The following is a 24473-nucleotide window of genomic DNA, read 5'->3' on the forward strand; positions in this document are numbered from 1 at the left end:
AGGCAAAAAGGAATTGCCAGATCGGATCAGACCAGGGCTCTATCTACTCCAATACCTGTCACCAAGTTGCTTCACCTTGCAAGGGATGGTTATGACTTAAACTGCCACCAAGGAAAGTTTCTTGCCCCCATGAATTAGAGGTCAGTTATGTACTAGAGCACGAGGGCTCATAACCCTTCTGCAGAGCTGTGCATGTTGGAAAACACACGCAAGCCACGATTCAGAAAAGCACCTGGGATTACGAACATGCTAAAAATTAAGCATATGCCCAGTGCTATCCTGAATGTGAGCCCTAGTGTGCCATGAAGTTCCATGCAAGGGACATTACTGGATTTCCCTTGCCCTGTGCTATATTGCGCAGTCATGGGAGAGGTTCCCCACAGCTGGCTGATGGGAAACTGATCCGAACCAAATGGGCTGCTGCAGCTGGAGGCACTGCCTCACCTGTAATTCCATCTTCTCCCTCATGCCCTGGAGCTCTCTCTGAGTCAGTGCCCACTGCTGCTTGTCATCAGAGTCCTCATCCCGCAGGACCCCCAGATTGGATGCCACCAGGTTTTTGGCCTGCAGCTCCTGCAGTTTCTGGAGAGGATGGAAGGAGATATTTCTGCTTACGTCAGATACCAGCTAGCAATGGTACCTGATGGGGAAGTGACTCGAGCACTGATACCTGCGACTCACTTATCAAAATGCTGCATTGCCTGTCAGATGGGAGTGTCTGACCTTAGAATATTGTTTTCCTTTAGGTGAGACTTACCATAAAAATAACAATGCAACTGAACTACACACAAGCAATCCTGGCTTGATATTGTACATGACATGGCGGGGCGTGGTAGGAAGTTTCCTTGAACAGGTCAATATTTCCCCCCATTCTGAGAGAGACCCATGTGTTGCCAAACTGGGGTGCAATGGGGCATATTAAAATGCCAGGGCTACTGCAGCGGCTGGAATACACAAGTCACCGAGCTCTGGAATCCCACTGACTCCACTGAGCTTGTTCAGCACCCCTTGAGGTCTCTTTTCTGTGCTGTGATTCGTTTGGGTTCCCAGCACTATTTTAAGCCAGTTTGTTTGCTTCCTAGTTTCACTGACATTTCCTTGTGTGACACTCCTTCACTTTCCGCATTGGTATAAAGGGGAGCTACACTTACCAGCCTGTGGATGAAAAACATCCTTGCCAACTTTTGATATTTTGTTCTGATCTGACGGCATTAGAGAGAAAAAGCAATGGGACTTATTGAGCCAAAACACAGGCCAGGGGAAAAGCTGAGCATCTGTTTCAACAGAAGAACATTAACCCTCACATTTCACTCACCCCTTCCAAGGCAGAGTTCTTGCTGGCAATGTCCTTGAATTCTGTCAGGAACAACTGCCGCAGGCCGTCCATTTCCTCCTGAAACTTTGTCCTCTCCTCCTCTTTCCATCTCTCAAATCCCCTTCTTCCCTCCTCTTCTCTCTGGCGAACTATCTCTGCTTCCTGCCAAGGAAACATAAACTCCAAGCTGGAGCTGAGAGGAAAACACAGGCTTTCTAATGATTCAGACCCCGCATCTTCTGCCCCCCCCCCGGGAAATAAGCTCTGGCAATCTGACTTCACAGATCAGTCAGTTTCTCTGAGCTTAGGTTGTATCTGCACCCAAATTTTGTTTTGATTTAACAATATCAGTATAACTAAAGTGGCACCTCCCCACTCAAGCGTGGACGCAGTTATATTGGTATAAAGGTGCTTATTCCTATTAGGTATCCTGGTATGAGGCATAGTTATATCAGTATAACTACAGCCATACTAGCGCTTCTACCAGTATAACTATTTCAACATAAAATCACCACCCCAATTGACAAGAGTATGTAATTATAGAATCGAAGAAGTGTAGGACGGGAAGGGACCTCGAGAGGTCATCTAAATCACTCCCCTGCACACAGGGCAGAACTACGTATTATCTAGACCACTCCTGACAGGTGTTTGTCTAACCTGCTCTTAAAAATCTCAAATGACGAAGATTCCACAGCCTCCGTAGGCAATTTATTCCAGTGCTTAATCACCCTGACAGTTCGGAAGTTTTTCCTCAGAAACCACCCTTGCTGCAATTTAAGGCCATTGCTTCTTGTCCAGTCCTCAGTAGTTAAGGAGAAACAATTTTTCTCCTTCCTCCTTGCAACAACCTTTTATGTACTTAAAAACTGTTATGTCCCCTATCAGTTTTCTCCAGACTAAACAAAGCCAATTTTTTCAATCTTTTCTCATAGGTCATGTTTTCTAGGCCTTTAATAGTTTTCGTGGCTCTTCTCTGGACTTCCTCCTATCTGTCCACATCTTTCCTGAAATGTGGCACCCAGAACTGGACACAATACTCCAGCTGAGGCCTAATCAGCATGAAGTAGAGTGGAAGAATTACTTCTCATATCTTGCTTACAACACTCCTGCTAATACATCCCAGAATGATGTTTGGGTTTTTTTGCAACAGTATTATACTGTTGACTCATATTTAACTTGTGATCCACTGTGACCCCCAGATCCCTTTCCGCAGTACGGCTTCCTAGGCAGTCATTTTGTTTTGTATATGTTCAACTGATTGTTTCGTCCTAAGTGGAGTACTTTGCATTTGTCCTTATTGAATTTCATCTTGTTTACTTCATTTCTCCAGTTTGTCCAGATCATATTGAATTTTAATCCTATCCTCCAAAGCACTTGCAACTCCTTCCAGCTTGGTATCATCCACAAACTTTATAAGTGTACTCTCTGTGCCATTATCTAAATCATTGATTAAGATATTGAACAGAATGGGACCCAGAACTGATCCCTGCAGGACCACACTTGTTATGCCTTTCCTGATTGACTTTGAACGACTGATAACTACTCTCTGAGAATGGTTTTCCAACCAGTTATGCACCCACCATACAGTAGCTCCATCTAGGTTGCATTTCGCTAGTTTGTTTATGAGAACAGTGTGAATTACCCAGAATTCCAAGTGGGCTTGTACAGCCCAGGTTGCCACAGCGTCACTGCTCTGGTACTCTAGCTAGCTAGATGAGAACTAGCTCAGATATGTCTAAAACTGGCTGCAGCCACACCCTGTGATTGCAATCATAGAATCATAGAATACCAGGGTTGGAAGGGACCTCAGAAGGTCATCTAGTCCAACCCCCTGCTCAGAGCAGGACCAATCCCCAATTTTTGCCCTGCTCCCAAATGGCCCCCTCAAGGATTGAACTCACAACCCTGGGTTTAGCAGGCCAATGCTCAAACCACTGAGCTATCCCTCCCCCAATGTAGACATACCCTTAGTTACACCACTGCAAAAAACATGTGTAGAGCCGGCTTTGGGCTAAAGTCAGGTCTACGGTGGAAACGTTTGTTGGTATAATAATGTGAGTCAGGGCTATGACTCTATGACATTTTGATAGTGGCAAAAGCCCTAGTATAGTTGTAGTTATACTAGCAAAAGGGCCATTTGTCAGCATGGCTCATTCAGTTTCGGGGACTAGTATAAGCGATACCAGCAAAAGCACTCTTTGGCGCTAATAGGTGCATCTCCAGTAGGAGGGTTTGCTGGTATAGCACTGATTGTATATACCTGTATAGTGACACCAGCAAACCTTTTCTAGCATAGACTAGGCCTAGAAAGTTTGAAAGTTTGTTTGTTTTTAAAGGAATGTTACTTTTAGGACATATCCAAAATTTTGTTACTGTCAAGCAGTTTTGCCTTTCACTGCAGATTTTCTGTGAAAAATTTCAAAAGAAATTAGAATTTTCCTTGATGTTGGAAAATGTTCGCTGAGTTTTTCATTTTGTTTCAGGTCAAAATAAAATAAATGTTCCCCCTTCCTCCCTCCCTCCCTCCCCCGTTTCCCCCCAAATCCTTGGAAATGCATTTGTTTTCATACCTGAACCCTGCACTGAGTCTCAGCCTCTCTCTCAATTTCCAGCTGCATATGGGTCTCTTTCAGCTTCATTCTTAGTTCTTGAATCTCATCCTCCATTTGCTCCACCTGCTTCTTCTTCTGTCTCTCTGTGAAGGCCATTCAAACGGAGGAACCATAAGTGACAGCCTGAATTGCCAGAAGCTTCTGCTGTGACTTATCTGGGATGTTTAGGACCTGATCCTGCTTTCATTAAAGCCAGAGGCAAAACTCTCGTTGACCTGAAAGCTTCAGGATCAGCCCTTGAGTCATTTGCCCCAGAAAAGGGGCTCAATTTTCCGTGAAAAATATTTGCAAAACGTGGCACATGTTCAAATTTGTAACAAAATTAAAAATGCCAAGCCATTCTTTGCTTTTCACTGCAGGTTTTTTTGAACAGCTGTTGCCATTTTAAAATAAGATACTTGGGCAAATGACTTAAGGATGGGACACATGAAGATATATGTATAACACCACTGCCCTCTGCTGGACAGAATGCATATCACAGCAGCTGAAGAGCCCTCCTTTGAGCTCAGCTTGCATTTTTTGTACCCAGCCTTGTGATTTCTTTCCTCCAGGCAACCTGTTTGTGGGTAGTGGAACAGGTGACTATGGTGTCTGTGTGGCTCCAGTTCTGAATTATCTTATCTGCCAAGCTGAAGCATCGGAATTCTGGTCTTGATAAGTGACTAAATAGATCCATAGATAGCAAAGTGCTTAACAAAGGAGATCAGTAGCATCATCTCTATTTTACAGATGGGGAAACTGAGGCACAGAAGGGGAAGTGACTTGCCCAGCGTCACCCAGCAGGCCAGTGGCAGCACCAGGCTTAGAATCAAGATCTCCTGAGTTCCAGTCCATTGCTCTAGCCACTAGGCCACTCTGACTTTCCTTTTTTTTTTTGAATAAAGGAGACATCTATATGTTTTCAAATGTGTTGTTTCTCATTTTAGATGTAAATGCTTCATTACTGATTTGGGATCTTCAGCAGTGCAGATGGGCACCTAAGGTTAGTCATGTAGATCTATTTCTATGAACCTAAATTGATTTTCAGAGATGCTGAGTATCATAGTTACTGGGCTCACTGTACCTTACACAGCCCCTGGTCTCTCTGCCAGCACCCACTCTAAGTCCCAGCCCTGGGTCTGTCACCTCTTTTGAGGGGTGAGAAGATACATTTTTCCCACTCTCAGACTGGATGCTGGGTGACAATGCACTGCGATCACCTTAGCAGCTTGGACTTGGACTCAGACCCTGCAGTGCTGCTCCCATTAGGGCCTTGACAGAGGAAATTAGTGACCCAGCAGGTTCCTTAAAGGAAAGTATGATATACTTAGAACAAAAGTATTTCAGAAAAAGCCAATCTTAAAAACAATAAAGTGTGTTGCATGCCCATGTCGTTCCTCTCCAAGGCTTGCCATCCCCTGCGGCTAGGAGGCCTAAAACCCTTCCAAAAAGAAGCCAAAGGAGAAAAGCTCAGCCCCATACTCACCAGCTTCGCTGGCCTCAGTGTGTCTACGCTGAACGTGGGCTTGGAGGTAGGAGTAGTTCATGAAGGCCTTGTCACACAGCTGACACTGGGCATTAGAAAAAGCGAATGAGTGAAAGGGGTCAGATTACCAGAGTGCCACGCTCTCCCCATCCCATCCTATCTTCCCACCCCAAACAAAAAGACTTCATTCTGTTACTTGAAAGCAGAGTTCCCAACATACTTGGGACCTGTGTCAGAACCTTATCACAGCATGATTATCAGGAGTATCTTTACTCTGAGGCCAAAAGAGAACCTCTTGTAGGGGTGGAGAAGAAGAGACAATCCAAGAAGATGATTCAGAGACCGCTCAGGCTTGCAGGGAAAACTTTGAGCAAGAGATGACCAAAACAAGTCAATACTAGCCACAGGGTGATGAAGGACAAAAAGAAGGGCTTTTATAAAGATATTCAGGAGGAAAGAAATACTAGGGAGAAAGAAGGCTCATTAACAAACGAGGAGGAGGATGAATTAATGATTCAAAAATGGCTGAAGTACTGCAATTAAAAAAAAATTGGTCTTCAACTTGAAAAAGATGGAAGTGAAGCTGGAGCCATTAATAAAGAAGGAAGAGCTGCGGCTAAGAGACGGTTTGGAATAGATGAATATAAATTCAATGGCTTGTAGGACATTCCCAAGTAAGGGAATTGGATGACCGATGTGATGATTTATTGGCAATCACTGGTTTTTAATAATTAATAATTGTACCCTGGGTAGGTACAATAAGACTGGAGGAAAGAAATGTGCTACTGGTTTCCAAAGAAAGAGTGATCCTAGATTTCCTGTCATATATCTATCATAGGTATTTATATGGCCCCCAGGACTGTAGAATCTGAGGACCTCAGCTTGGATCCACAAAGGGCCTTCGGCATTGCAACCCCTAACTTTTAGGTGCCCAGCAAATCACAGGAACACACTGGGATCCACAGAGCCTGAGTGAGGCACCTAAGCTCCTTACACAAGGCATGGGGAGAGAGAGGCACCTAAGAATGGGATCCACAAAGCCAGCACGCTAGGCAGGGAACTAAGATAGCCAATGGGAGATGCTAAGGAGAGGGGTGTGCCCTAAGCCACGCCCCATCCTGGAGTTAGGCACCTAAGTCTGGGCTGCAGGGAGGCCCGTTGCCTGGAGCTGGGCATCTTAGGTACCTCCCTCACTCCACACAAAACAGCCTGGGGGGAGAGGGAAGAAGGAGGATCTCCTCCCTTACATTTTTTAGCCCAGTAGTTAGAGCCCTTCCCCCAGATGTGGGAGATCCCAGCTCAGCTGCCTGGGGGGAGAAGGGGTTTGACCAGGCATCTGCCACCTCTCAGGGGACTGCTCCAACTGCTGGGCTAGAGAGTGATTCTCACTGGCTCTGACCCAACTGACATTTGATGAAAGAGGAATGGCTTCAACAGGAGAGACTGAGGGAGACCCACCTCAGAATGTCCCTTAGCCCAGTGGTTCAGGGAGCTCACCTGAGACGTGGGAGATCCCTGGTCAAATCCCTTCTCCTCAGTAGGCAGAGGGGAGACTTGATCAGGGTTTCCCACATCCTGGGTGAGTGCCTGAGCCACCAGGGCCATGATCCAGCCAAGCATTTAAGCACACACTTACCTGGAAGAAGAGCGGTAGTCAATGGAACTCTTCACAAGGTTCCAGTTCAGATTGGCTGGATCAGGGCTGAACAGGGAAGTTTTCTGTCTAGTGCCTGGTCTAGGTCACGCTTACCTAGTGCTGCTGGGGACTGAATTGCCATTGCCTCTGAGGTCAGTGATGAAAAGGCTCCTTCCTCTCATACCTCCAGGACAATCAAGGCTGGGAGGTTATTTTTGTTCTCTGCCCCAGAGCTCACCTTGTGGTAGTTATTGGTCCCAGCCTGCAAGAGGAGCTGTTGGGTGGCAATCATCTTCTTCCGCCTCCGGCTCTCCTCCTTCACTCCCTTCAATTCCTCTGCCTGCTTGTCCAGCTCCTGCTTGGTGCGCTTCAGTTCCTCCAGGGTAGCCTGCAGCTGCTCCTCCTGCAGCGCCAGGCTGGCAGTCAGGTACTCCTGCGAGTGCAGCAGGTACTCGATGGTCAGCTGTGCCATCTTAAGGACCTTTAAGAGAACCGGGTCTATGGGCTGCTGGCAGTGTGGACACTTCTCCGAGTCCAGGTTACAGAAGGTGACGCTGACAATGTTCTCTTGGAGCGTGGTCACGTCCAGCTCCCGAGCCACCCGCTCTACATCTATGGCACTGAACCGCCTCCAGTCAACGCTGTCTCGACGGGCCTGGAATTTGAAGGAGGGAATTCCACCTGGATTGGTCAGCATGTTCCCAAAGACAACACCACTAGTTGGGTAGCTCATGGAGGCGGTGTGCCCTGGCATATTCAGCCACTTAGTTTTGAAGACAGGCCAATGCAATGGGTAGTATGTATTTTGGGAGAAAGGCTGGAAAATAAGGAAAAAAGGCTGGTAAGTATGTTTATTGTTTTTCACACACACAGATCTGCACTGAGCATGCACATCTACTGTGTGCATACACAAAGCTACCTTTCTTCTGCATACATTCAAATCTCTGTGATCCTAGGGCTGGCCGCAACATTTTGTCAAAACATTTTTCAAAACAAAGAAATGGCTTTTTGAATTTTCGCAAGAAAGTTTCTGCTTTTGTTGGAATATTTTGGATTTTTGTAAAAAAAAAATAAATCAACCAGTCCCTCCAATAGTTCGTTTTTATTTATTTTATTTATTTTTAATGAAAATCAAATTATTTTGAGGAAAATTTTCTTCAATTTTTTTTGGTAATTAAAATACATTTTTACCAACTATGTATAGAACTCACCCATATACTGAAGATGCACGTACCCATAGTTTTTGCATATACATGTATGCCTATACAAAGTCAGTGCAAACTGCTGTGCTCAACCCTTTTGAAAATCAGAGAACTTATTCAGGTGCCTAAATGTATATTTAGGAGCCAATTTCAGAAAGTCACTTTTTAATATAGTGGCCTTAGCACTCACAATGGTATGCATACACATACCTACATTGTACAAATACATATCTATGTTCATACAAACACCTCTATACAGCATACCTATACTTAAAGGCTGCATACACACCTAAAACATATGCATGCACCCATTGTGTATGAATCCCAATAACACATGGCTGTAGCTCAGTGGTTCTCAAACTAGGGCCGCTGCTTGTTCAGGGAACATGCATCCGATGAAGTGAGCTGTAGCTCATGAAAGCTTATGCTCAAATAAACTGGTTAGTCTCTAAGGTGCCACAAGTACTCCTTTTCTTTTTGCGAATACAGACTAACACAGCTGTTACTCTGAAACCCATCCTTTTTGAGTTACAACTGTTTAAATGTTCTGTCTCTCTCTCTCACACACACATATACACACACACAGTTCTTCACGGTAGCACACAGTTCTGACTGCTTTCAAATACCACGTGTTAACCAGATACATTGCCTGTATTGCAGCATTTTTTATTTGTGCCATCCACAGGCCAAAACCACTTTTTTGTGTGACCTAGCTCTGACTTAAATCTAAGTTATTCCATGACACAGTGTTTGGTCATTTTGTGTCCTAAAATATAGACCTACATATTAGAGCAGCTAGATAACCAGGCTTAAAAGATATTTTAAAAATCTGTAAACCTCTATATATAGTTTCAAGGAATCTTTCTCATTAGCCTTGGTAGCTGGAAATTCTGCTGGGGGTTAATATCCACAAACTGTAAAATGTAACAAGTATTTAACTGTTAAAATCAGGACATCAGTTACAGGATTCTAAAATTCTGCTCTCAGTGTTTACAATCATCCTGAATGGGATGGGATACCCGCTGTTCTATTCCTACAGAGAAGTTATTTAGAAAAATTGCCATTTATAAAATGTTACATACCATATTTTCAGATCAACTCTGAACACTAAGAAGACTGACAACAGAGAGTTGTGTAGAGCAACAGTGTGTTACTAGGTGTGTCATGTGCAATAGTAACAAGATGCCAAAGGGCAGACTATTGTAGACTTATACTGCCATCAGCCTGAGATCTCTAGGCGGTTAAAATAAACATGCGTTCATTGTCTGAAATTGTTTGAGGGAGCAGGGTGTGTGTGTCTGAAGCAAGTCATTGACAGGGCCAGGAAATGGAGTGAGAATTTATGCAGATCTGGTACATTTCATGAATGCAGAGCTCTATCAGATTTTTCTGAGCTTCTGTCCAGGCTGAACTCCCAAAGGAAGATAAGGCAGCACTTGTTCACAGGCTGTAGCACACTTAAATAGAGACTCATGGACCACATCCTCAGTTGGTGTAACTCAACATAGATTCATTGACTTCAAAGGTGAGGATTTACACCAGGGGAGGATCCGTCCCATATGTTTCTCCTGAGTTGTGCCCAAGGGGGTAAAATGGAGTGACACATGGCAACAAGTTTCAGAGTAACAGCCGTGTTTGTCTGTATTCGCAAAAAGAAAAGGAGTACTTGTGGCACCTTAGAGACTAACCAATTTATTTGAGCATAAGCTTTCGTGAGCTACAGCTCACTTCATTGGATGCATACTGTGGAAAGTGTAGAAGATCTTTTTATATACACACAAAGCTGGAAATGGCCCAACTTGATTATCATACACATTGTAAGGAGAGTGATTACTTTAGATAAGCTATTACCAGCAGGAGAGTGGGGTGGGAGGAGGTATTTTTTCATGCTTTGTGTGTGTATAAAAAGATCTTCTAAATTTTCCACAGTATGCATCCGATGAAGTGAGCTGTAGCTCACGAAAGCTTATGCTCAAATAAATTGGTTAGTCTCTAAGGTGCCACATGGCAACAAGGAGAGGAAGAGTCACAAACAGCCAGGCTGAGAGAACTCGGCCAGAGTTCCCCCCACCCAGAACCACCCGAAGCCTAATCTATCTATCCTAGGTGTGCATGTCCTGGGCCTGAGCCTGATCTCACCAACACCTATTTAACACAGGAGAAACCACATGGACTTCAATGGAGTTGCCCCTCATTTGCAATGGTGTCAGCAGGAGGAGAATTGGGCTGGCTGTGACTAACACTGAAACACTTGTCCTGCATCCAAGGAAGACAGGAAATGGTGAATTTGCAAATCAGCTACCTGCGGGCATTTGTCACAGTTGTATCTCCCCAGTAGTTCTCCAAGAGGGACAGTGTGCACCTGGGCAACATACTTCTGTCTACAATTGAATTTTTTGACCAAAAAATGGGATAGGCTTGTTTCCTGCTTCATAGATTTTTTGGAAGTGAATAAAAACCCTTTAAAAGCCCATCCTGCACGACCTGACTTTATCACTCATTGGGATAGAGATGGCAAGTAGGGTTGCCAGGCATCTGGTTTTCGACCGCAACGCCCAGTCAAAAAGGAACCCTGGCAGCTCTGAGAAAGCACTGCTGACCGGGCCATTAAAAGTCCAGTTGGCGGGGGCCCGGGGTTAAGGCTGGCTCTGTGCCTGCCCTGGCTCTGTGCAGCTCCCGGAAGCGGACAGCATGTCTGCCTCCTAGGCGCAGGGGTGATCGGGGGGCTCTGCGTGCTGCCTCTGCCCCCAGCGCCAACTCTGCAGTTCCCATTGGCCAGGAACAGTGGCCAACGGGAGCTGCAGGGGCAGCGGGTACAGGCAGCATGCATTGCGCAGAGCCGACTGGCCACGCCTCCGCCAAAGGGCTGGACATGCCAGGCGCTTCCAGGAACAGTGCGGAGCCAGAGCAGGCAGGGGCCTGCCTTAGCCCTGCTGCACCGCCAACTGGAAGCCCCCTGAGATAAGCGCTGCCCGGCCAGAGCCTGCACCCTGAACCCCCTGCCCCAGGTCAGAACCCTCTCCCGCATCCTAACTCCCTCCCAGAGTCCACACCCCAACCCCTTGGCCCAGCTCTGAGCGTGTGCCTGTACTACAAACCCCTTGGCCGCAGCCCAGAGCCCCCTCCTGCACCTCAAACCCTTCATCCCCAGCCCCACCCGAGAGCCCGCACCCCCAGCCAGAGCCCTCACCCACTCCCACCCCCAATGCCCTGCCCCAGCCCAGTGAAAGTGAGTGAGGGTGGGGGAGAGCAAGCGACAGAGGGAGGGGGGCCTCAGAGAAAGGGCAGGGCAGGGTAGGGCCTTGGGAAAGGGGCAGGGCAAGGGTGTTCGGTTTTTTGCAATTAGAAAGTTTGCAACCCTAATGGTAAGGCTACCACGACTAATACCCGGATGCACCATATTTCTTGCCTGCAGAAGTAATGATTGCTATTCATTGTTTATTTAGGATTTGCACTGTGGTAGTGTCTAGAGGCCCCAGTTGAGATCAGAACTCCAATGTGCCAGGAGCTGTGAAAAAACAGGCACAAACCCCAGCCCTGGCTCATAACAGTTAATCGCAGCCAGATGCACGCAAGCTGAGATTAACCCAGCCAACTCCTATCAGTTTTCTGTGTCCTGCAGTGAAACGTCTATTTCACTGTTGCTGTGACAAACAAAGGGGACCCCTGAGAGTGGGACTGTCATGCAATGTGATATTCAATATGATCTGGGGACGGGAATGCTGAGCAGCGCTCTGTGAAATGGAAACCTGCAGGGATCGCTTCTAGCCTTGGGTTATCAGCTCCTGTTGTTATGGTTACCTAGGTAATAACAGTGTCGAAAGCGCACTGTACTGTTTATATATAGCAAAAGTAACTGCAGGGCTGCTGCAGAAATACAGAATTATAGAGAACACAATGTTCTAGTATATTACATATATTTATAGTATTTTAGAGAGCTTGAATGAGAGAGAGTATAGTCCTGCTGGGTGAGGAGATGGGGAATCAGTCACTTCAGGGCATAAACTGATCACTGTATGGGTCAAAAGATATATAGTAGTGTACAACTGGCTCCTTATGGGAGCTTTTGCCTTCTTCTGAAGCATCATGTGCTGCCTTAGCCACTCCTGAAGGCAGGGTCTCACACTAGATTGATCGATGGACTGGTTTTGTGTGAGAAATCCTATGTTCCTCCCATTGCAGTCAAAGGGGATAACAGGGGTATTCTCTTCCATGAGGGAAACCAGCCCATGGAATATGAAATCTTCCCAAACCCGGGGTGGGACAAGAGAGGTAGGGAAAAAGGAGAAAAGACCTGGGTGCTTATCTCTAACCATCCAGAATTTCTGTTTTGCCGTTTGCTTTTTAAAAAACCTGGGAAATTCCACACACAAACCCAACATGAAAAGAACATTACGGAGTTTTCAAAGGCAAGCACTCAAAAGCTAAGAATTGCCAGAATTGAGGTTGTCTTTACAATCTTCATTTAGCTCTTCTTGAGCACTATGGTATGGTCTTTAATTACATGATCATATACTAATACAGACACAGACAACATTAATGCTGGCATTTCCTGACTTTTGCATGTTCAACTTTGCAACCTAAATAGTATTTTTAACATAGTTTTTTGTGTGTAATGTGTAACTAGATCTTGTATATTGTGTGTAATTGATCAGTAGAGTTATCTGAAGCCCACCATGCCTTTGTTGTTTCTATGTAGTATTTCTGTTGTGTAAAATGCAAAAAATACAACAATCTCTTTTTGCATTGAGGGAGTGGTGCTAATTTACATCAGCTGAGGATCTGGCCCTATAAATTCAGTTTGCCTCTGTTCCAGGACTTCCTCTACCATTACACGACTGGAGGGACCCAGTTGTTTAGCTCAGCACATATAACTAAGGAGAATGTTTCCCCCAACTCCTCTGGAAGCCCGCCCATCTCTGTAACACAGACAAAAAGAGGCATCTAGGGCTGAATCCAAATTCAATAAATTTGGCTCCCCATCCAACTTTGTAGCCAGCAACACAGTCTGAATGAATGTCTCCAGGTTGCCTCAGCTCTGGTACACTTCCTGTGTATTGTCAGAGCACCAATTAGAATCCACTAATGAGCTGCTCCATGACACTGGAGGCAGGTGTTGTTGTGCAATCTCATTAATATTCATGGTCTCCTTGCCCTCCTAGGGAATGGTGTTTAACCTGATTTTCATCATGAACTTGGTGCCTGGCAATACAGCTCTAAGCATGCTGTTGCTTACCGTAAGTGTGTGTCGGGGTGACGGTGAACTGTTTGCCTTTGCCGTAGTTTTCCTCAGGATCATTGATACACAGCACTGTGTGGAAGGACCTTGGTGGGCGGCTTTGTTTTGTACGGTCAAACTCTATTTCCCATGGTATCAGACTGAACCAAGGGAGCCCACTGATGGCCCAACACCCCAACCCCAGGTGAGGACTCTACATGGCAGAAGGGACAAGGCACTGCAGGGCTGTCCTCACGTAAGGAGAGCCACTCCAGCTGCTGGGGCAGGTACTGAGGCCATCAGAGCTGGGCCAGATCCTCAGCTGGTATAAATCAGCACAACGCCCTTGATTTTCAGGGCACTGTGGTGATTTGCACCAGCTGAGGATCTCTGTGTGAAATCCTTCCCCAATGAAGGCCCATGGACTACAATGGAGCCAGGACTTCACTGTGTGCCCTCAGCTGTGTCCAAGCATGTCAGAATGCTGTACGACTAACTCAGCACAGTGGTATTAACTCTCCATTGTGTAAATCTGAACCCCTCAAAAGCCCTGATCGGTTTGGCTTCCATAGCATTAAGCTGGGGTTAATGTTTTGAGTTCATCCTCAAATTCCAAGGAAAAAACTGGTCATAGATTAGTACAAAATGAGGCTAAGAAAAGGCCACAACTTTTAGAAATTGAATGAGGAGTTTCCTTGTGCACTTTGAGAAACCACTCCCCACCTAATCATTCTGAGAGATGAAGTAGCTGATAAATGCAGCCTCTCCAGTGTATTATTCTGAAAAGAGGCTAACTGTAAGTCTACAACTAGGTTTGGAAGGATTAGATTTTTATCGGTAAATGTCGGCAAATGTTGATTTCACTGTACACATACAAACCAACAAAAATATTTCCATAGATAATAATCAAAATATACAGGAAAGTAAAGGAAGAAAAATGCTGCTTGAGAACTTATTAGGTTCTGATTTAACACTATTTACATTGTATATTGTGATGTGATGTTTGACGGTTTGTTTTAACAATTAGAAAACTAGGGGCAGGTTATTGGAGGGGCTGAGGGCCTTCCCCCTCCTCTTACTTATTTGTATTATCAAAGCACCTGGGAAGTGCTAGGTGCTTTACAAACCCACAAGTAAAAGACAGTCCCTGCGCTAGGGAATATACAATCTAAAGATTATTTAGTTAAGGTCTGTAAAGCACTTTGAACATGCAAAGGGTGTAAATCAGTGTTAATTATTATCAAGTATTATCGAATCTTCCAACAACATTGTTTCCTACCTCTCCATTCCCATTCCCACCCCCCATCCTCCCCCCCCCCCGCTATCTGAGCATTCTAGGGACATTCTGGTTATTTTGTTGGCCTTTTTTTCCCTTCTGAAAAGCACTCGAGCTGTGGGGAAGACTAAAGCACCCCATTCACACAAGAGGAGCCAGCAGCTTCTCCCCCCCACACTCCCACCCTGCTTATTTGGAAATTTGTCCCTTGGAAAAAAGTTCCCAAATGCTGGCAGCTGTATTACAGCGGAACAGCATAGGGTGGCCCTCAATTCTCAACCCTCACTCTAGGGCTACCACCTGAACAGTATTTGACCAGCCTGGCCATTTTTTTAAATAGATTTGCCAGTTGTCAGAAAAATAATTTAATCTGCTCGGTTTTTTTACGTGGGTCTAAAGATTTTCATTATTCTGCCAATACACTGGGATACATAAAAGTGTCTGTGTCCAGCTAGAGATGCTGCAGTGTTCCCACTTCCACAGTTTAAGTGATAACAGATCAAAACTGTTGAAAAGAGAGCAGCTGTCCGCCCACCAACACACAAGCGCACTGTATGTGTGTAAGAGGGTTTGAGTCACAGGAGAGTGAGGAAACCTGTCATATTACCAGTCTTATCTATATGTATTCTATCTCTAGATACTATAAATGGCTGTTGGGGGGGGGCGGTGTTGTGGAGTTGGCTTGGGGGTTGGGGTTGCAGTGGGCTTGCTTTGGAGGGTGCTGTGTTTTTTGCCTTTCAAAGGTGGTGACCCCACCTCATACAGGCAAATATCCCACTGGCTTCAGAACCAGATTATAGACTTCAGGATTTGGGCCCTGGTTCAGAAACTGCTTAGCAGGCTAACAGCCCTCCCCCAGACCCGGAGTGAGTGACAGCAGAGTGCCGTCCCCTCCTTTCTTGGCAGGGTATACTTGCTCCAGACCTCCCTTCCGGGGGAAGCCACACAAAACTCTCTTTCTCCTGCATGGATGCAACAGAAACACCCTCTAACAGCTGAAGCAAGCCAAGGATTCCATGTGCAGATCCCAGGCCTCAAGGGCTGGTTGTAAAAAATCCCCACCGTCTGCAAACCTAGCACACAGCCAAGTGGAGGTGGAGTGGGATGTACCCGTGCTCGGTTAGCCTGCTAGAGACATGACACAGCAGCTAATACTTAACCAAGCGGAACCTCTGCAATACTTCCTTTTCCAAAGCATGAGTGTGAACAGAAGCTCTTTCCAACTAACACAGTGTTTCTCAGGGATCGGTCCATGCACGGCCCCAGTCCCTGAGATCTCCCTGACACAGTTTAGGAAGGCAGCAAGCTTGTCCCTGGTATCAAAAAGGTTGAGAAACGCTGGTCTGAGCCCTCCTCTGAGCTAGACTTTTACATCCAGTATTTATTACTCGACCAGCCAGGAGAGACTGCAAATCCCAGCCCAAGGACACAAGAAAAGCAAATCCTTACCTGTCCCCAGAGAGGGAGAGTTTGGAAAGAGTCTAGAAAGGTCGCCTTGGAGTGATGAACGCAGAGGGTTAAAGTGGTTCCTAACACAGAAGGGCCATGCAAAGCTGCATGGAAAACAGGGAGGGTTTCCTGTGCTGTAACACTACACCCCTCCCTGCATCTCCCACCGGGAAATTCAAAGCCACCCAAGAAAAGCAGCTGTTAGTGCTTAGCTCAAGCAAAATCCCAGTTCCCCTCTCCCAGCATAGGGAGAAAAATACATCTCTGCCTATGCCTATGTGCTGATGAAAGCAGCCTGCCCTGCCTCCCCCTCCCCCGAGGCGGCTTCTCCAGGGAAAAACAAATGGTAAAATGCTCCCTAAAGCCAAGCTGTTGCTCTGGCAACACTTGGTTTGACTCTCCTCTACCATGTAGCCTCTTGACACTGGTGTAGCTTTAGGTACTTCAGTGCAGTTACTCCTGATTGACTGTGGTGAGTGAGAGGAGAATCAGGCCCCATGATTTAAGGGAACAGAGCTCAGGGTTCACTGTGCGTGTGGATACGTGTACATACTCCTGCTAGTTAATTCTACTGTAACTTGTGCAGCATAGAAAAGGCTACAGCTTGCAGTCCACTTGTTAGCGGCTGTGTTTACAAAAGACACCATATCACAGATGGCAAACATTTGATAATGGGTTATTAAACTGCCATCCCCTGGGCTTTGGATTTCTAAACAGCCTTTCAAGCAGAGCAGAAACAGATTTGCTATTTAGACTTGTTTGAGGTCTGGGCTTGAAAGGATTTGAACTAACACTGGGAAAGACTCCAGCTTACATTTCTTTCTAAGTAAATGAAACCCCCTAATAAAAGGCCAGGAGACTAAAAGCTGGGAAGACCTTCTGCTGTTGTGGCTTGCAAATCATACCACAGGGAAGATAGGGGGAGGGTTTATTTGTACCACAGAGTGGAGGTAAACATCATGATGAATTACAAGGGGTGAGGGTGAAGGATCTTGTCATTCTTCTCCTAAGGTGTAGCTACACTGCAGCTGGAGGTGTAATTTCCGGGACAGGTGTAAGGATTTAGGGATGAGGACCCAGGTCGGCAGAGCCTGGGACACCACCACCCAGGGCCCATGCAAAGTCACAGCCAGGGAGCATGGTGGAGAGTAGGAGCTGCAGGACGTACGGCCCAAGTGACCCAGAGTAACAGTACCTTGTGGCCCTTTGATTTGCCAGGAGCCCTATTTAACCCTGGAGGGTGCCCCAGGAAGGTGACTCCTGACTGCAGCCTGGCACTATCTTTGGTCTCTGACCCTCATTGACTTTGATCCTGACTCTTATTTATTGAGCCTGGATCTAGCAATTCCTCTGACCACTGTCCCCGCTGTGTGGATCCCAGCCCAGCTGTAACTGCTTGGCCACACTGCCTGTGCCATGGTCTCTTACATTCTGTAAATATTCATGTGCTACCTCTGATTGAGCTAACATGCTAAAAACTGCCATGTAGCCACAGCCTGGCAGAGGCTAACTGCCTGCGGATGTACGAAAGTTTGTGCTTTCTCTGCCCTAATGCGTATTTAATTATTCATACAAAGTGGACCAAGCTTCATCAGGAGAGACTCTCACATCAGAATACCCCATAGTTCAGAGGCTTGGTCAGTCCCCTGAGAGGTGGGAAGCCTAGGTTACAATCCCTTCCCCTTGCCAGGCAGAGGGGGGAATTGAACTGGCATCCCCTTCACCGGGTGTGAGTTTCCCAACCACTGGGCTAAAGGTTATAAGGGAGGCCTCCTTCCCCTGCCCATTTTGTGCTGAGTTAGGAGTGCTCAGAGCACACCTACCAGACTGGGTCCTGCAGGAAGCGCATGTAAGTAGAGGGAGAAACAGGTGCCAAGGGAACTTAAATCATGAGTTCAGCACCTGCTGGGTTAGGCAGTAGCTGAATGGGGGGTTTTGTGGATTGCAGTAGTGCCTAAAACTGGGTTTTAGGTGCCTAGGTTCTGTTGGGGATCTAAGCCTTCATCTCCATGCCTGAGTTCTCCAGCTGTACAATGGGGAGAATAGTACTTCCCATCCTCACAAGTTGTTGGGAGACGAAATTCAATAATTTAAGTGAGCTGCCCAAATGCTATAAGAATGGGGCCACAAGTACTTAGATATATTAAGAAACAATGAATAAACACAACCCCCTTTCCTCTTCAGTCCATCCCAGAAGCTTGAAGGAGGCTTGAGAGGGGAATACAAATTCAGAGCCACTGGAGTGGGTTAGATATTTTATTTATATGTGAATTTAAAATGTCACTGTCCAAAAGGTAGTGTACACCATAGCTGAAGCAGAAGAGAGGAAAAATAAACAATGTAAATGAACACTTGGAGTGGGGAAAGTTTGAGCTATGATTATCATTATATTCATTATTACTGAACATTGATATTACAGTAGCACCAAGAGGCCTCAGCCAGTTTGGAGCTTCATTGCACAAAGTGCTGTACAACCACACAGCAAATGGCAGGGAAAAATTTCCGAAAGCATCTAAGGGGCCAGATTTTTAAAGGCATTTAGGCACCTAAAGATGCAGATAGATGCCTAATGGGATTTGCAAAAGTACTTTTCTGCATGTGTAGACACACAATATCTTTGAAAATCTGACCCTTGGGTTCCTAGGTCGCACTAATTTTCAGTGGATACGTGGCTCCCAAAGCCAACATGACTTGAAAATGGGACTCAGGCTCCTAGATCACTTAGCTAGTTTGGAAAATTGTACCCTAAAGGACAAAACATACTTACCATTAGTGATGACATGATATTTACACCCCCACCTTCCTACACATTTGGGGAGAGGGATAGCTCAAGGGTTTGAGTATTGGCCTGCTAAACCCAGGGTTGTAAGTTCAATTCTTGAGGGGGCCATTTAGGGATCTTGGGCAAAAACTGGGGATTGGTCCTACTTTGAGTAGGGGGTTGGACTAGGTGACCTTCTGAGGTCCCTTCCAACCCTGATATTCTACGATTTCATAGAATCATAGAATATCAGGGTTCGAAGGGACCCCAGCAGGTCATCTAGTCCAACCCCCTGCTCAAAGCAGGACCAATTCCCAGTTAAATCATCCCAGCCAGGGCTTTGTCAAGCCTGACCTTAAAAACCTCTAAGGAAGGAGATTCTACCACCTCCCTAGGTAACGCATTCCAGTGTTTCACCACCCTCTTAGTGAAAAAGTTTTTCCTAATATCCAATCTAAACCTCCCCCACTGCAACTTGAGACCATTACTCCTCGTTCTGTCATCTGCTACCATTGAGAACAGTCTAGAGCCATCCTCTTTGGAACCCCCTTTCAGGTAGTTGAAAGCAGCTATCAAATCCCCCCCTCATTCTTCTCTTCTGCAGGCTAAACAATCCCAGCTCCCTCAGCCTCTCCTCATAAGTCATGTGTTCCAGTCCCCTAATCATTTTTGTTGCCCTTCGCTGGACTCTCTCCAATTTATCCACATCCTTCTTGAAGTGTGGGGCCCAAAACTGGACACAGTACTCCAGATGAGGCCTCACCAATGTCGAATAGAGGGGAACGATCACGTCCCTCGATCTGCTCGCTATGCCCCTACTTATACATCCCAAAATGCCATTGGCCTTCTTGGCAACAAGGGCACACTGCTGACTCATATCCAGCTTCTCGTCCACTGTCACCCCTAGGTCCTTTTCCGCAGAACTGCTGCCTAGCCATTCGGTCCCTAGTCTGTAGCTGTGCATTGGGTTCTTCCGTCCTAAGTGCAGGACCCTGCACTTATCCTTATTGAACCTCATCAGATTTCTTTTGGCCCAATCCTCCAATTTGTCTAGGTCCTTCTGTCTCCTATCCCTCCCCTCCAGCGTATCTACCACTCCTCCCAGTTTAGTAGCATCCGCAAATTTGCTGAGAGTGCAATCCACACCATCCTCCAGATCATTTATGAAGATATTGAACAAAACCGGCCCCAGGACCGACCCTTGGGGTACTCCACTTGATACCGGCTGCCAACTAGATATGGAGCCATTGATCACTACCCGTTGAGCCCGACAATCTAGCCAGCTTTCTACCCACCTTATAGTGCATTCATCCAGCCCATACTTCCTTAACTTGCTGACAAGAATACTGTGGGAGACCGTGTCAAAAGCTTTGCTAAAGTCAAGAAAATACATCTACTGCTTTCCCTTCATCCACAGAACCAGTAATCTCATCATAAAAGGCGATTAGATTAGTCAGGCATGACCTTCCCTTGGTGAATCCATGCTGGCTGTTCCTCATCACTTTCCTCTCATGCAAGTGCTTCAGGATTGATTCTTTGAGGACCTGCTCCATGATTTTTCCAGGGACTGAAGTGAGGCTGACTGGCCTGTAGTTCCCAGGATCCTCCTTCTTCCCTTTTTTAAAGATTGGCACTACATTAGCCTTTTTCCAGTCATCCGGGACTTCCCCGGTTCGCCACGAGTTTTCAAAGATAATGGCCAATGGCTCTGCAATCACAGCCGCCAATTCCTTCAGCACTCTCGGATGCAACTCGTCCGGCCCCATGGACTTGTGCACGTCCAGCTTTTCTAAATAGTCCGTAACCACCTCTATCTCCACAGAGGGCTGGCCATCTCTTCCCCATTTTGTGATGCCCAGCGCAGCAGTCTGGGAGCTGACCTTGTTAGTGAAGACAGAGGCAAAAAAAGCATTGAGTACATTAGCTTTTTCCACATCCTCTGTCACTAGGTTGCCTCCCTCATTCAGTAAGGGGCCCACACATTCCTTGGCTTTCTTCTTGTTGCCAACATACCTGAAGAAACCCTTCTTGTTACTCTTGACATCTCTGGCTAGCTGCATTTCATTAGGTCCTAGGGAAACTTGGGAGAAGAGGTGGTTTCTGAGAGAGTTTCCTACGAAGTGGTCTGCAGACAGAAAATGGCTGAGTCACTGACGAAGAGGAGGTACACATTGTGCAGTTTATTTTAGTCACAGGACTATCAGGGTCCTGGAAAGGACACCTCGTTTGGCTAGATCTAGTCATTCAGTCTTATTTCGTTGCATATGACCACTGCTTTCTGTGCCTTGAATAAGGGCCTTATAAGTGGTGGGGCAGTATGTTTTGTACAGATTTTCCACTAACGTGTTACTTCCTGCAACCACAGTCTTGTGTTCCTTGTTCATGAAGTTCCACAGGTGCAAAGCATAGGAGTTGTTGAAGTCAGGGCTTCTCTTCCAAACCTTGTAGTACTGCCTCCATGCTGGGTAAGGGATGGGGTAGAAACGCTGAGGATGTAAGAAGGAAATGTTCTGACAGCTCTGATCCTCCACATTATGGAAATTGGTCAGGTTGCACAAGGCTTGCAGCCTTCTCGTCATTAAGAGGGGTCCTTGGTTTCCCCAAATGCGTCCATTGTAGTTTCGAACAAAATCTTTCATGCAATCCCAAATGAACCAGTGATGGTGAGGAAAGCCAAAAATCCCACTGCTGGAGACCTGGGAAGCCTCGGCTGCCAGGAAGTTTGTCACTGGAATAGGCCTGATGGAGATGACATCTGTGTCCATGTAGGTCCCACCGTATTTCCAAATGAGTGCAAGTCTGCTGGCATCAGAGCTGACATGAACCCAGTGTTTTTCCTGGATTGCATTTACCTGCAGAGTTGGAAAGGGATCATAGAGATGCAATTGACTCCACTTCAAAACACCTGATCCCATTAGCTATATATTCTATAAAACTCTTAACAGTATCTATCCTTACTTTAATCCCTTTAAAATTAATGGCTGTTTCTCTTTTTCAGTTATGAAACTTTTCTAGAAAAAGGCAAGAGCAGATGTAGGTTTTGTTCAATGTGATTCTACAGGTGTTTCCAAGGTGCAGTAAACTCCAAGGAAATATGCAACATTTATGAAATAATGAGAATATGAATTATGAACTGTAATTTCCACAAAAACAACCTCCCCCCATCTCAATTTACACACACTGTCTGATACCAAGCCCGTGGGATTCAATTGAAAGATTCTCATTGATTTCAGTGAGCTTTGGAATAGGCCCCTCCTGGCAATCTTTAAAGAGGATAAAAAGTGAGAAATTCAGGCCTGGGGTTATGCCGGTGCATGGAGGGCTGGTGTACCAGTATAGCAGCCAGGTCCCTGTTTATTCTCCAGACTCTCCACTTCCATTTAAAAATAATGGAAATAATGACGTCCTTAGCTATAATGGTTGTCAATCGACCCATGGAAATATGAAACAAGTGCAGAATAATGCAGTGAAGTCTACCTGAGTTTTCAGACAGGACTCAAAGGACTCAGAACAAGAACTCAAAGGTGTGTGAACTCCCTGAACAACAGTTCTGAGAGGCCTGGTTGGAACTTGGAAGAGCATCACTGCCTTTTTTCCCCCCCAAAATTTCTCTGAATGACCCTCTCACTTCTAGAGCTTGTCCCCAGACATTTTCATTGCTGTGTCTGACACCTTTAACAAGCACTGAAATCATTTTCACAAACCTTAAAAGCTCACTTTAAATTCACGCTGACTGAAATTTTTCAAATACAACCTTTATCAATACATTGCCTTTTTTGAAAAAAAAATGGTGATTAACCATATTTTATCAAAATGGTTAATCAAAATCATTATTGAAATGTTCCATTTACCACACCTCCTGTCATCAGGAAATGGTAAATGTCCATAACAATTTCAATAAATATTTTGACTAACGCATGGCAAACTGTCATGAACAAGGGGTTGATATTGGGTGCAACAAAATGACAACAGCTTCAAAAAAGTGCAAAAATGTTTTCATTTTCCACCACCTCTATGTTAAATCTTGTTCAAAAGCATTTCCTCTCACCTTGTGATACCATGGCAGCAGAGGTGTCTCCTGGAACAAAGTTTCCATCTGGAAAGGAAAAATGAAGACATTCTTCATAGCAGATAAAAGTGAGAAGGCTGTGTAAGTGGAATTTGAATCCAGCCATGTGCTATTGTTCAGCCCTTTCATGAAGAAAACAACAGGTCTGTCACGGTAGATCCTGGCAGCAGACTCCACAGAACATGAAACCAGTGGAGGAGGCTCAAGGCGATCTGTGGTCTCCACAAAGATGATGCTTCTGCTCTGGCTCACAACATCCTCTTGCATCAGGAATTGCTCAGCAATAGGCATGCATGAGAAGATGCAGCCAGACCTCAGGGAGAGTTTATAGAACAGGGCAAAGACAAAGAAAAAAAGGAACCAGAGTACTATTTGGATCTCCTTCAACATTCTTGCTTTTCCTTGGACATCTGAATCTTAATAAAAAAGAAAGAAAGTCAATGTCTGTGGTTCATTGTTTATCACTGGGAGAAAAAACGTGACAGGATAGGATTTCAAAAATTACTACTACCTTGGATTATTTCTTATGAGATTGAGAGCATATTACAAAACTGGGGACTCAAGAGTTAAACTAAATCACATACCTGAGTTGGCATAAGCCTTGGACTCACGCTGCAGTTCATGAAAATGACTTGTTAACCGTCTATGGCAGTGGTTCCCAAACTTGTTCCGCTGCTTGTGCGGGGAAAGCCCCTGGAGGGCTGGGCCAGTTTGTTTACCTGCTGGGTCCACAAGTTCGGCGTATCGCAGCTCCCAGTGGCCGCGGTTCACTGCTCCAGGCCATTGGGAGCTGCTGGAAGCAGTGGCGAGTACATCCCTCTGTCCGCGCTGCTTCCAGCAGCTCCCATTGGCCTGGAGCAGCGAACCGCGGCCACTGGGAGCCGCGATCAGCTGAACCTGCAGAAGCAGCAGGTAAACAAACCGACCTGGCCCACCAGGGGCTTTCTCCGCACAAGCGGTGGAACAAGTTTGGGAACCACTGGTCTATGGGTTGGAGCCCTGAAATTTGCAGTCCTCAAACCAAAGATGTTCTCTACTGATCTTAATGGAATTCAGTGCACGAAAAGGGCGCTAGGTCATAACAGGAAGGAGAAACTGCCTGGACTCTAGTTGAGTGGCATGCTGCACACAAGCAAGCAAGGGACCCTCCTGAGCTAAGGTGGTGGGTGTTTGAAGAAGACCCAGTTAAAGGCACCGATGAACAACCTTCTCTCTTGTCTTAGGAGTTCCATATAAAGGAGCAGAAGAATCAGTCACTCACACCTTTCAGATTATATGAAATCCCAAAAGAAGTGGGTAGTGTATTTTTGTATGTATATTCTCACTGCAGGGCATTGGTAATATTAGAAGAAGCCCAGTCTACTTGGCTGTGCAGTCCCTGTGGAAGCCAAGTTATTATCCATTAGTCTTCTGTTTTCTTTTGGCTGCATGAAGTGAAAAATAAATGCATAGGCCAAATTAGGCATTCCT

General features: G+C 45.8%; 2 protein-coding genes across 3 annotated transcripts in view; both read right to left on the reverse strand.

Annotated features, from left to right (window-relative positions):
• DZIP1L (DAZ interacting zinc finger protein 1 like) overlaps positions 1-16247 on the reverse strand; it is a 41581-nt gene extending 25334 nt beyond the window's left edge. For both annotated transcript variants that reach the window (XM_073360343.1, XM_073360345.1), the window contains exons 1-6: positions 16174-16247; positions 7267-7845; positions 5393-5477; positions 3886-4010; positions 1316-1477; positions 445-582 (exon numbers count right to left, since the gene is read on the reverse strand). In XM_073360343.1, the coding sequence (XP_073216444.1) occupies positions 445-582; positions 1316-1477; positions 3886-4010; positions 5393-5477; positions 7267-7782 (1026 nt within the window). In that variant the 5' untranslated portion in view covers positions 7783-7845; positions 16174-16247. The remainder of the gene's footprint in view (positions 1-444; positions 583-1315; positions 1478-3885; positions 4011-5392; positions 5478-7266; positions 7846-16173) is intronic.
• Positions 16248-21174: 4927 nt separating this feature from the next.
• LOC140917010 (alpha-1,4-N-acetylglucosaminyltransferase-like) lies at positions 21175-23393 on the reverse strand. Its single transcript, XM_073358906.1, has 2 exons — positions 22983-23393; positions 21175-21786 (listed from the first exon to the last, which is right to left on the reverse strand). The coding sequence occupies exons 1-2, from the start codon at positions 23391-23393 to the stop codon at positions 21175-21177; spliced, it is 1023 nt and encodes a 340-aa protein (XP_073215007.1).
• Between the last annotated feature and the right edge of the window lie 1080 nt (positions 23394-24473).

This window comes from Lepidochelys kempii, chromosome 9, assembly GCF_965140265.1.
Source record: "Lepidochelys kempii isolate rLepKem1 chromosome 9, rLepKem1.hap2, whole genome shotgun sequence".
NCBI classification, from domain to species: domain Eukaryota; kingdom Metazoa; phylum Chordata; order Testudines; family Cheloniidae; genus Lepidochelys; species Lepidochelys kempii.

Coding starts and splice junctions, on each gene's coding strand:
- LOC140917010 (XM_073358906.1), bottom strand. CDS start 23,393: ATGTTGAAGGAGATCCAAATAGTACTCTGGTTCCTTTTTTTCTTTGTC. Junction 21,787..22,982: donor TGCTGCCATGGTATCACAAG/GTGAGAGGAAAT, acceptor CCAACTCTGCAG/GTAAATGCAATCCAGGAAAA.